The sequence below is a fragment of the Gekko japonicus genome, unplaced genomic scaffold (genome assembly GCF_001447785.1).
Source record: "Gekko japonicus isolate JY-2015 unplaced genomic scaffold, Gekko_japonicus_V1.1 scaffold482, whole genome shotgun sequence".
NCBI classification, from domain to species: Eukaryota; Metazoa; Chordata; class Lepidosauria; order Squamata; family Gekkonidae; genus Gekko; species Gekko japonicus.
This window is the reverse complement of record NW_015167068.1, coordinates 224901-237414: the sequence shown is the minus strand read 5'-3', so window position 1 is coordinate 237414 and position 12514 is coordinate 224901. Positions and strand designations below refer to the sequence as shown.

General features: G+C 51.3%; 1 protein-coding gene across 1 annotated transcript in view; it reads left to right on the top strand.

Annotated features, from left to right (window-relative positions):
- SOX5 (SRY-box 5) overlaps window positions 1-12514 on the top strand; it is a 587891-nt gene that overhangs the window by 509197 nt on the left and 66180 nt on the right. Inside the window, exon 11 of the mRNA XM_015412682.1 lies at window positions 790-935. Coding sequence (XP_015268168.1) covers window positions 790-935 — 146 coding nt within the window. The remainder of the gene's footprint in view (window positions 1-789; window positions 936-12514) is intronic.

Sequence of the window (12514 nt, the reverse complement as noted above, 5' to 3'; positions counted from 1 at the left end):
ATGGTTAGTACTTGGATGGGAGTGGGCTGTGGCTCAGTGGAAGAGACTCTGCTTGGCATGCAGAAGGTCCCAGGTTCAATCCCCGGCATCTTCAGTTAAAAGGACCAGGTGAGAGGTGATGGATGAGCCCTCCACCTGAGACCCTGGAGAGCCAGTCTGATGTAGTGGTTAAGTGCGCAGACTCTAATCTGGGAGAACAGGGTTTGATTCCCCACTCCTCCACATGCAGTTGCTGGATGACCTTGGGTCAGTCACAAGTTCTCTCAGAGCTATTCTCTCAGGGGCATTCCTCCAAAGAGTTCTCTCAGCCCCACCCACCTCACAGGGTGCCTGTTGTGGGGAGGGGAAGGGAAAGGAGATTGTAAGCCACTCTGAGACTCCGAGTGAAGGGTGGGGTATAAATCCAGTCTCCTCTTCCTCCTCCTCCTTCCTCCAGTCTGAGTCGCCAATACTGACCTTGATGGACTAAGATTCTGTATGAGGCAGGTTTATGTGAAGTCCAGGGTCGCTAGACAGAGGCAGGCCATGGCAAACCACCTCTGTTCATCTCTCGCCTTGAAAACCGCATCAAGGGTTGGCGTCAGTCGGCGAGGACCGGATGTCCAAACAAAAACGAGAAACCAATCAAGACGCGCACTGCCGGTGCGTCGGTGTTGCGTCCATCAGAGAGAGCGTGCTGAATTGTGTGATGCTCCTAGCTGGCCGTGTTTCCTGGTAACTGTGCTTCTGTTTGTGTCCCCTGCCCCTCTGCCCTCCTTCCAGATATCCTTTCCTCTATCACGTCGTCAGGCTACTTAAATGACCACGATGCTGTTACCAAGGCGATCCAGGAAGCCCGGCAGATGAAGGAGCAGCTACGGAGAGAACAACAGGTGCTCGACGGAAAGGTGGCCATCGCAAACAACCTGGGTCTGAATAATTGCAGGACAGACAAGGTCGGTTCCCGAGACGCCTATCTGCTAGTTACCTTTTGGCAGTGTGGCTCCGGCTGCGATTTTACCGCTTATTCCCCCATTCTCTGTTCTTATGGGGGGGGGGGGGGGAAGGTTCCTTTTAAAAGTCCCTCTTGTGTCCCTGAGCTTCCAAACATATAATAATAGCCCTCAACTCTCAGTGAGGAGGCATGGGAAGCTTGCGTTGGAATGAGGAGGACAAGCGTGTGGGCACCTTGGAAGAAATTGTGGCTTCTTGGAACTCTTTAGCAGGTCCGGGTTAATGATGATGCTGCACAGTAGAGACCCTAGCTGTAACTGGGCTCCATCTGGGCATTCTGGTCTGCGGGTTTGTCTTAAGCCTGTCTCTTAGTGTGTTTCACACATGACGCCAAGCTGGGTTGTCCCCTCGAGAACTGGCGGCCACCAATGCGGACTCTCTGAGAAGTATCTCTGCATGATGCACAGTGTTCGCAAACGCATCATGATCACGTCCCCGTGTTGCGGTTTTAGGTGCGCCCTGAAATCATCTTGGCTGTGACACTGTAACGAATGTAATATTATCGGTAAGGGGTCCTTTACATGGTACCCTGGGGCACCATGGTGTCCCACCAACACCATCCCTGGCGCCCACCGGGTGTTTTTACAAAGTGGGTGGGGCCAAGTGGGTCGTCTGTCTAGCAGGGCTTCTGATTGGCCACTGGATATCTGATTGGCTGTGCATCTTTTTTTAAAAAAGTCGCTTTGGCAGTAGCTGCTGCTGCTGCAGCATAAGGATTTACACCTTATTTGTTGATTTATTTACAAGAAATATGTGCAAGAAAATTTCTTAAACAATATGTTCACTTTAAACAGCGTTCCGTTGAAGAGAGCTTCTGCCTTAAGTGTTGAAAAGTTACTGTTAGAGTTATGCATAGCCTCACTCCCAGACATTTGTGGTTGGCTCCACCTCCTGCAGCAGTCATGTTGTGCTTGGTTCCACCTACCGGGGCGGCCATTTTGCAGTTATGTTCGCCACCCTCTTTCAGTATTCCAAAGGTACACGACAGCTTGAAAACGTTGGTGGACCCGTGCTCTAGGTGAACTAACCCTTCCTCTCTGCGATGGATTCATTTACATTTGCCTATAGCTCAGAACATATTAGATGTTATACTTACCTTGAGCTGTGGTGGCTCAAGTGGTTAAGACCCTGAACTGCAGGCTGTGGAAGGTCAGTAGTTCAGCAGTTGGAGACCCGAGTTGCCGCATGATGGAGTGAGCTCCCATCTCTAGTTCCAGCTCCTGCCAACCTAGCAGTTTGAAAGCAAGAAATTGCAAGAAGATAAATAGGTACCACTTCGGTGGGAAGGTAACAGCGTTCTGGAGCAGCTGTCCCACACTCAGCCCTGAGAAAAGCATGCTGGGGGCTCTAATCTGGAAGAACCGGGTTTGATTCCCCACTCCTTCACATGCAGCTGCTGGTGTGACCTTGGGTCAGTCACAAGTTCCTTTGGGTAGTGAAGGTGGGGATATGAATCCAATCTCCTCCTCCTCTTCTTCTTTGGAACCCTTGCCCTGCCACCATCCTCCAGCTGCAGGTAGGGTTGCCAGGCCCCCTTGTCACACCGCCAGGGGGATTTGGGGGGCATTCTGGGGGTAGTTCTCCTCTTCTCCATTTTGTCCTCACAACAACCCTTTGGGTTAGGTTAGGCTGAGAGAGTGCGACTGGGCCAAGGTCACCTATCGAGCTTGCATGGCACGAGCTGTGATTCGAACCCAGGGCCTTCCAGAAACTAGTCCAACACTCTTAACCAGCCATTTTCCCCCCTCTGTTTTTTAACCAAAACCTAGCAGTTTGAAAGCAAGAAATTGCAAGTAGATAAATAGGGACCACTCCGGTGGGAAGGTAACAGCGTTCCGTGCGCCTCGGTGTTTAGTCATGCCGGCCACATGACCACGGAAATGTCTTCGGACAGCGCTGGCTCTTCGGCTTTGAAACGGAGATGAGCACCGCAACCCTAGAGTCGGACTCGACTGGCTTTCGAGCAAGGGAACCTTTACCTTTACCTTTTTATAGCTCAGAACATATTAGATGTTATACTTATCACGAGAGACATCGGTAGTGCCTATGTATCCCAGAATAAACATGTAGCTGCATTCATCTGTGTTCTTTACCATAGGGCAGCTGGAGCAGCTGTCCCACACTCAGCCCTGAGAAAAGCATGCTGGGGGCTCTAATCTGGAAGAACCGGGTTTGATTCCCCACTCCTTCACATGCAGCTGCTGGTGTGACCTTGGGTCAGTCACAAGTTCTCTCAAGGGCAGTTCTTGTGAGAGCTCTCTCAGCCCCACCTCCCTCACAGGGCATCTGTTGTGGGGAGGGGGGAGAAAAGACATGGTAAGCCGCACTGAGACTCCTTTGGATAGTGAAGGTGGGGATATGAATCCAATCTCCTCCTCCTCTTCTTCTTTGGAACCCTTGCCCTGCCACCATCCTCCAGCTGCAGGTAGGGTTGCCAGGCCCCCTTGTCACACCGCCAGGGGGATTTGGGGGGGCATTCTGGGGGTAGGTGGGGATTCCCCAAGCCCCGCCCCTCAAGCTCAACCCCCAATAGCAACCACCTGCCCAGCCACCCCTCTCTCTCCCCTCCTATCAGATTTAAAGGGCTTCAGCTGAATAGCGGGGAACCACGTTGCCCACCGATCAGCTGGAGGGAGGGAGAGGGGTCATCGTGGACCACACACTCGGCTCGCAAAATTATCCTTCATGAGCTTCACTGGCTCCAGGTAGATTACTGGATCAGGTTCAAGGTTTTGGTATTAATGGTCTGGGACCCACGTACCTTCAGGACCACCTCTCCTGGTGTACCCCCCTCCCAGAGAGTACTGTGCTTGGTAGATAAGATCTTACTGGTGGTCCTCGGACCAAGAGACATCTGGCTGTCCCCCCAACCTGGTGGAACTCTCTGCTGAATAACATACAGGCCCTGTAAGATCTGATGTGATTCTGCAGGGACTGTAAGGCAGAGATGTTCCACCAGGCATTCGGTTGAGGACGGCCATGGTCTCCATCTGTCTGGTGCTCTTGTCTTCCTACCTCCCACCTCCCCCCGCGGGGCAGTGGCATAATCAGTCGTCTTAGTGTCATCGTATTCAGAGGTCATTTCGGGGGATCGCGGGGGATCGCAGTTCCCCCGGGTGAGGTACGGGGGGGGCACATGACGAAGTCCCGCCCCCTGCTTCTGGCCGCCCCACTTCCGGCCCTCATTCAGCTAGGAGGGGGCAGGAGAAGAGGGAGGGTAAGTTGCTTCCTCCCTGCCTCTCCCCACCCCTGCCTGCCTGGGGCCAGGGAGGGCCTTGGCGGGGCTTCCTTGCACTCCTGCCGGCCTTGCAGGTCCACCGCCGGGCCCCTCATAGGGCTCGGCAGTAGAGCTGCAAGGCCGGCGGTGTCGGCCGGGACCGTTGGGGGCGGGGTGTGTGGCCTTATGACACACTTCCGGTGATGTCAGGGGGTGTGGCCGTATGACACACTTCCGGTGATGTCAGGGGGTGTGGCATATGCTAATGAGTTATGCTAATGAGTTCCCCTAGCTCTTTTTCCACTAAACGACCCCTGGTCATATTAGGTTGCTTCTTGTATTTTACCGGATTTTATTTTATTTTTATCGCTAATTAACATATGTCTACTTTTATTGTTGTACACCACCCTGAGCCCTGGTTTGCACGTGAAGGTGGTTTAAAAGTCTAATTCAATCAATAGATAAGCAAATAACTGCAGATAAAGCCATTGTTACCAGTGATATCGACATTAAGTGTGCACTGAGTTTGCATTGTCGCAGAGTGAGATGCGGGAGGCAGATCCCTCCCTGATTTATGAGTCTCCATTTGAAGGTCTGTGCAGGGCCCGGATGCATGCCGCTGTGGACACAGGTTGTTCTCCTCTGTATGCAGCTGGGTACCCTGAAAAGGCAAGAGTTCCCAACTGCACAGAGAATGTGCTACACACATACCATTGCAAGCATGGAGAATCTGCACAGACAGTGAAACGAATACGCATAGGGGGGCATGAAATACCAGTGGGGCCATAGCTCAGCGGTAAGCGTGTGTGATACATGCCAAGAGCCCCAGGTTTAATCCCTGGCATTTCCAGTTGAAGGATCTCAGGTAGCAGGACTGTTCTCAGACTCAGACCCTCAAGAGCTGCTGGTAGAACAGAACGGACAATAGTGAACTAGGTGAACCAAAGGCTGAATCTGGTATAATTTATCTGATGTATTTATTTGATTTGTACCCCGCCCTCCCCGCCGAAGCAGGCTCAGGGCGGCTTACACAAAATTGCGACAAATGAATAACAAATAAAAACATCGATATAAATATCCTCATAAAACACAACATAATTACTAAAAATGATTTATATGACAGTGGCGGTGCAATAGTAGCAGGAAACTTATAGATTACGGTCAGCGAGTGATTTTTCTGCTGGCAGGCTCAAGATGGATGGTGGTGTTGGGCACAGGGTCTTAGATTACGAGACACGGCTCCTTACCTAAAGGCCTGGTGGAAGAGCTCCGTTTTACAGGCCCTGCGGAACTGTAAAAGGTCCCGCAGGGCCCTGATGTCTTCCGGGAGCTCGTTCCACCATATGTTTATATGCATGTTCGCTGCATAAATGTTGAGAGGGGAGAAAGCCTGAATCCTGCAAAGTATTTGTTGACGGCAGGGCTGGCACCAAAAGGTTGCATTGTAGAGCACTTGCTAAGGCCCCTGACCTCAGCAGGGGGCTCGCTGAAAACTCCTGAATCCCCTGAGTCCCGTTGCATCTTCTCCTTGCAGTGGCTCTTGGCTTGCCTACTAGGGTTCCCAGCCTCTGGGTGGTGCCTGGAGAACTCCCACCGTTCCAGTTGACCTCTAGATGACCACGGTCAGTTCCCCTGGAGAAAATGGCTGCTTTGGAGGGTGGACTCTAGGACATTATATCCTCCTGAGGTGTAGGGTTGCCAAATGTTACCTACCTTCCTGGCGGGGGACCCCTGCGTGGCTCCCGGGGGGCGCGCGTGCGCGCGAAGCACGCATGTTCCGCATGCACGTTACAGGGAAGTGACGTCATGATGCTGGGCACGCTGGGGGCGGGGCCGCGACCATACAAGGGAAAACCATAGAGTTTTCCCTTGTATGGCTGTGGCCCTTTCTATGGTTTTCTACGGCATCATAACGTCATTCCCTTGGGCCGGGCACGCTGGGGCGGGGTTCCCCCCTGGGGCCGATTCCCTGGCGTCGGGGAATGGGCCTCTGGGGCGGGGGGATTTCCGCCCCCCAGGGGGATTTGGCAGCCCTACTGAGGTGCCTCCCCTCCCCAAACCAAGCTCTCTTAGGCTCCGCCCCCAAAATCTCCAGGTATTTCCCAACCCAGCGTTGTAGCTCTGTTGACAACCCTCTTATGCAGTGAAGGAAAAGAGAAGGAGCAGCTGCCTTAGTTCCCAGCTCCTTCCAGGTAGGCAGCATTCAGGATAGATCCTGGGGGGGAAAGAATGACGGGCCAGACAGAGTTAGGCTTCCCAAGTCCCCCTGGGGGCGGGGAAACTCCCGCCCCAGAGGCCCATTCCCCGCCGCCACTGGATCGGGCCCCAGGGGGAACTCCTCCACGACGTGCACATCCCCCGGAAGTGACGCGACCATGCTGGGCACGCTGGGGGCGGGGCCACGGCCATCCAAGGGAAAACTCTATGGTTTTCCCTTGGATGGCCGTGGCCCCGCCCCCAGCGTGCCTGGCGTCGTCACCCCCCGCTCCCGGCGAAAATAAACTTGGCAACCCTAGACAGACTGCGTGACAGTGTTGGACTGGATGGGCCATTGGCCTGATCCAGCATTGGCTTTTCTTATGTTCTTATGAAGGCCCCTCAAAACCATCTCTGCCAGCAGGTCAGAAAAGGCTGCTTCTTAAAGCTAACCAGGTTCCCCTTTTTAATTGGGGTTCGTTATCTTCTGGACCACTTCTCCCCTTGGCTTCACTGAGCAGGGTCCCCAACATGGTTGACTGTGGGCGGCGTGGCACCATCCAGTACTTTCCTTGGCACCCGTCAAGCTTTTCAAAAAGTGTGTTGGGTCATCATAAGGCCGGGCTTGTTATAGGCTGTCCTAATTCAAATAGAAGGGTTTTCCACTGGAAGATCAGGAGGACCAGTGAGCACCTGGGATCTCCTTCGTCAGTCTGTGGTTCCGTTTCCCCTCCAGGCTTTGCTTCTTCCCGGGAAGTGTGAGGAGGGAAGTATTCCATTCAGCTCCACCTCCTGTGGCAGCCATTTTGGGTTTGGCTCAACTTCCTTGGCAGCCATTTTGGGGCGGCATTTACCAACCCGCCTCAGAATTCCAGATGTGTCCACAGGCTCAAAAAGCCTGGGGATCCCTGTGCTAAGTATTCCATCTCGTAGGCAAATAAAAAAGGGTTAACCTGCCACCCAAGAACATTTTAGGTGATGGCCTCCATTCGGTGAAACAGACTTTCAGGTAGTGGAAGGACACCCTTTCTCTCTCCCCCCCCCCCGGCTTTTCCTCCAGAGGCGCTGCAAAGCAGAACAATTCGCAGGAGTCATTTCCTAGAAAAAGAGGTAAAGGAGCTCATTAACATAACTCATTAGGATAACTTATTTGCCTATGCCACACCCCCTGACATCACCGGAAGTGTGTCAGAAGGCAACACCCACTGCAACTTACCTGGCTGCTTCTTGCTCCTCGTGGCCTGGGGCTGCTGGGAGCAGGGGGCGGGACTTGTTGCATGTGCCCGCCCCCTGGGCTCGTTACTGCTGGAGCTCCGCTCCTGTGCGCTCCTGCAGGAAATGACCCCTGCTTACACGCCCAGGGAAAGGCTGGTCACCACTTTGGGGTCAAGAAGCAATTTTTCTCCAGGCCAGTTTGGCCAGGGATCCTGGAGGGGTTTTTTTGGGGGGGGGCTTTTGTCATCTTCTGGGTATAGAGCAGGGGTCACTGGGGGTGTGGGGGTATTTGTGAATTTCCTGCATTGTGCAGGGGGTTGGACTAGATGACCCTGGAGGACCCTTCCAACTCTATCATTCTGTGAGCCTTTTTAGAATGCCCTGACCTGGACACCCCAGGCGAGCCCGATCTCATCAGATCTTGGAAGCTAAGCAGGGTTGGCCCTGACTAGTATTTGGATGGGAGACCTCTGAGGAATACCAGGGCTGTGACGCAGAGGCAGGCAATGGCAGACATCTCTGAAACGTCTCTTGCCTTGAAAACTCTGCAGGGTTGCCATAAGTCAGCTGTGACCTGATGACACTTTTGCCCACCAGCACAGGGAACAGATCATGGTATGGATCTGTAGTAATTGTCTTATTACCGCTCTGACTTTGTCATCTCATTTATCTTGCTTTAGTTAATTGTTTAGTGATTTTGTTTGATGGAGTGGGTAAGAGCGCAGACTCTAATCTGGAGAACCGAGTTTGATTCCCCCACTTCTCCACATGCAGCCAGCTGGGTGACCTTGGGTCAGTCACTGGTTCTTTCAGAGCTGTTGTCTCAAGGGCAGTTCTCAAGAGAGCTCTCTCGGCCCCACCTACCTCATGGGGTGTCTGTAGTGGGGAAGGGAAGGGAAAGGAGATTGTAAACTGTTCTGAAACTCCCTTCGGGTAGTGAAGGGCGGGGTATAAATCGAATCTCCTCCTCCTCCTCCTCTTCTTCTTTGTATTTGGGGGGGGCTTGGTTTTTAATGAGCTTCGTAACCCACTGCGAGTCCTTCAGGAGAAAGGCAGGCTCAAATTAATTTTTAATAAATAAATGGACGAATTTTAAATCTGGTTTGCTTTAACTGTGGATTAATTCATACTAAGTGCTGATTGTTTATTTTGGGCTAATGGATAGGCAGTTGTCCAAGGACAGCCACTGAGCCGCATTGCTTAGTAAGAATCTGAACCCAGATCTAAAGCAATTCCCAAGCCCGCACAAAATTCTACTGGTAACAACAGCTGTGGGAAGTACTGGTTTTTATACAGCATTTATTTCCTCTCTACATTATGGCTGCAAACTGCTGTCTTCTCAGAGAACGGCAGCGTTATCAGCGAGCGTGTCACTTCCCAGGGTTTTCTTTTCTCTCTCCCTTTTGAGCCTCCCCCACGAATTTTCGCACTAGCGGTTTCCTCTCCCCCTTGCTGAGCGTGAGAATAGACTGTCTACTGCCTTTCTCTGCCACGGCGATAGCACTGGAAATAGAGGTTGTCGGCTTGGCCAGGAACCGATCTCGAAAGAACTTCGATAGGGATCCCTTTTACGTCAGCTGTGTGCCAACTTACCTGTGCCTCTTTGGGGCGACCGATTAAAATAATAGATTGCTTGAAAGCTCGTCAGACCCTCCATGTGAGCCAAACAGTCGTGTCCGCAAGGATTCCCATTTCCTTACTTATTCCTCGGTGGAATTTGAGCAACGGGGAAAGAAAAGACCGCAAAAGCATGCAAGTATGTGCATATTTACAAACAACGCTGCCTTATTCTGAGTCAGACCATCTAGCTCAGAATTGTCTGCTCTGGCTGGCAGCAGCTCGCTGGGACTGTGGGCAAGAAAAAGGATGTAACCAATGCTCCCTCTAAGCTATGGAGTCTTGTGAGCAAAAATCTTACTTTGTGAGCTCCTGGCATTAAAGTTGTGAGCGAGCGATTTGGCTACTGCATAAATTAGTTTGCCCTGGAGCCCTCCTTCCTGAGCTGAGACAAAAATGTGTGAGCTGGAGGCTAAAAAACTGTGAGCTGGCTCACACCAACTCATCTTACAGGGAACACTCACAGCTGCTGGATGACCTTGGGCAAGCCATAGTTCTGTCAGAGCTGTCCTTGAAAGAGCAGTTCTTGAAAGAGCTCTCTCAGCCCGCTTACCTCACAGGGTGTCTGTTGTGGGGAGGTGAAGGGAAAGGAGTTTGTAAGCTGCTCTGAGACTCCGACTGAAGGGCTGGGTATAAATCCAATCTCTCCTCCTCCTCCTCCTCCTCCTCCTCCCCCCCTGCTTGGCTTATTTTTTGTGTAGGGCCAGTTAGCTCTAGAAGTTGTAGATTATAGGTTGTCTTAAAGCTGTAGGCACAGGCAGGATAGTAAAACAGGGAAGGGGAGTCATGTCTCAGTGTCAGAGCATCAGTTTTGTACGCAGATGGTCACAGGTTCAGTCTCCAGCATCTCCAGTTTAAAGGAACTCAGAAAGAAGGGCTGGAACAGACCTGGGCCGGAAAGCTCAGGGAGCCACTGCCCAGGGCCAGTTCACATGGGGCGCCAGACCAGGAGAGGCCAGGACATTGGAGGGGGAAACAGCCATGGCCTGCGGTCTTCACCAATGCTCCCTCTAAGCTGTGCCATCTTGTGAGCAAAAATTCTACATTGTGAGTTACTGGCATTAAAGTTGTGAGCGAGTGATTTGCCTACTGCATAAATTAGTTTGCTCTGGAGCCATCCTTCCTGAGCGAAGACTAAGCCAGAGGCTAAAAACTGTGAGCTAGTTCACATCAGCTCAGCTTAGAGGGAACACTGGTCTTCACCTCCTACATCAGGACCGAGGTAGACTGCAAATCCTCTCTACAGTCCCTCCAGTTTGGAGCAAGGAGCAAGGAGGGGCAGCCCCGGAAGGGAGCCAGTGTGGTATAGTGGTTAAGAGCACGAGGTCTAATCTGGGAGAACCAAGTTTGATTCCCCACTCCTCCACATGCAGCTGCTGGTGTGACCTTGGGTCAGTCATAAGTTCTATCAGAGCTGTTCTCTCAAGGGCAGTTCTGGTGAGAGCTCTCTCAGCCCCACCTACTCACAGGGTGTCTGTTGCGGGAAGAGGAGGGGAAAGGAGATTGTAAACCGTTCTGAGATTCTGAGTGAAGGGCGGGGTATAAATCCAATCGCTTCTCTTCTTCTCTCTAAATCCCCTTCCCAAAAAAAAGTTCTGCTGCCAAACAGCTGGGAGACAGCTTGCAGAAGGAGGGCTGTGGTTCAGCCAAGGTGGAGGTGCTCCCAGCTATTGTACCACATTGCCACCACTGAGTTATGTTCTTCGGAGTGCTCGTAGGGGACAGGACAGAGTTCAGCAGCAGAATGCATAAGAAAGAGCCCCGGTTCTGTCCCTTTCTGAGGCTTGTCAGTATCAGGACAGGGTTGTCAAGAGCAATTCTCTTGATTCCTCTATATCCAGTTTCTTCCTGAAATGCAACAATCCGTTTCTTTCCCTCTCGTTAGGAATTCGGAGTCTGTTCCTAATCAATTCTGTTTTGATCAAAGAGAGATTCGAAGAGACGAGGGGCAGGAAGGGAGGTTCAGCGGGATTTCAGAATGTCACTCTGCAGATGATCAGAGGCGAGCGGTGTCTTCTCAGACCTTCCTACCCTCCTGTTAGGGAACCAGCCTTTATGTGTAACATAAATCACCTGCAAGGAGTAAAGTTGCAAAAGGCTGCATTGATTTTTCCACTAGAGAAAGAGAAATCCGTGTTTTAAAACCGGGGGGGGGGGGGGGGGAGAGAGAATAAGAGGAATCAATGGCTCTGTCTTAAAAAGTAAATTTTGGGAAAAGAAATCCTCTTCCCCGTAACGACACTCCGGGGAAAGCCTTGTGCCTGAGACCTCGGAGAGATAGTTGTTGTAGATTTTCCGGCCTGTATGGCCGTGGTCTTGGCATTGTAAGGCCTGACGTTTCGCCAGCATCCTTAGAGGTATAACGCAGAAAGATGGAGTACTTTCTGTGTCAAGGTGAGAAGAAAAATGGTAGGCAGGTAATTTATATCTACTCAGGTAGGTGGGGTAGGGCTGAGTCATTATCTTGTAGGAGTTCCCCAGGCAGTGACATTCTAATGGAGGAGCTTTCCTGAGGAGGTTCTTTTGCATATGGATTGGCTGTTGAAATTCTGATCTTATCTATAGTGCTGTTGTAAGATGTGGAGCATTTTGTGTTTACCGGGACAGGAAACCATGCCCTATTTATTTTTAAACTCTCTTCTTTCCTGTTGAAATTGTGTTTATGTTTATGAATTTCAGTGGCTTCCCTGTGTTATCTGAGATGGTAATTGGATGTGTTGTCCAGCATTTCAGTGTCTTGGAATAAGATACTGTGTCCTGTTTAAGTTAGGTTATGTTCAGCCGCTGCTGATTTTTCCGGTTGGCCAAGTCTGCAGTGTCTTTCATGTTCTTTTCTTCTTGTTCTGAATGCTACGTTGTGTGGTCCCGATGTAAACCTGTCCACAACTGGTTTACTCCTGCAGAAGTGAGGGATCTCTTCTGTCTTTTGCCGATCGTAGCATCTGTTGTATTTTTCTGGTGGGTCTGAATACTGTTTGCAGGTTGTGTTTTTTCATAAGTTTTCCCATCTGACCAGTGTGATTCCTTTGATATATGGCAAAAATGTATGGATGCAGCTGCTGGGGATGCAGGTTTACTGTGAGTTATGATATCATGGCATTCTTCATTTCCATACTCCATTTCATTGGCTGCAGATGGTGGGAGGGGCCAAGGAAATTCAGAATGCTGTGAGGTCATAATACGAGGAAAGTTCAGTGGGATAACACAGCAGACCTGCTGGTGTCATTGCTGACAGTAGCCCATGGGTTTACTATGGCATCTTGTTTGGCCCTAGAT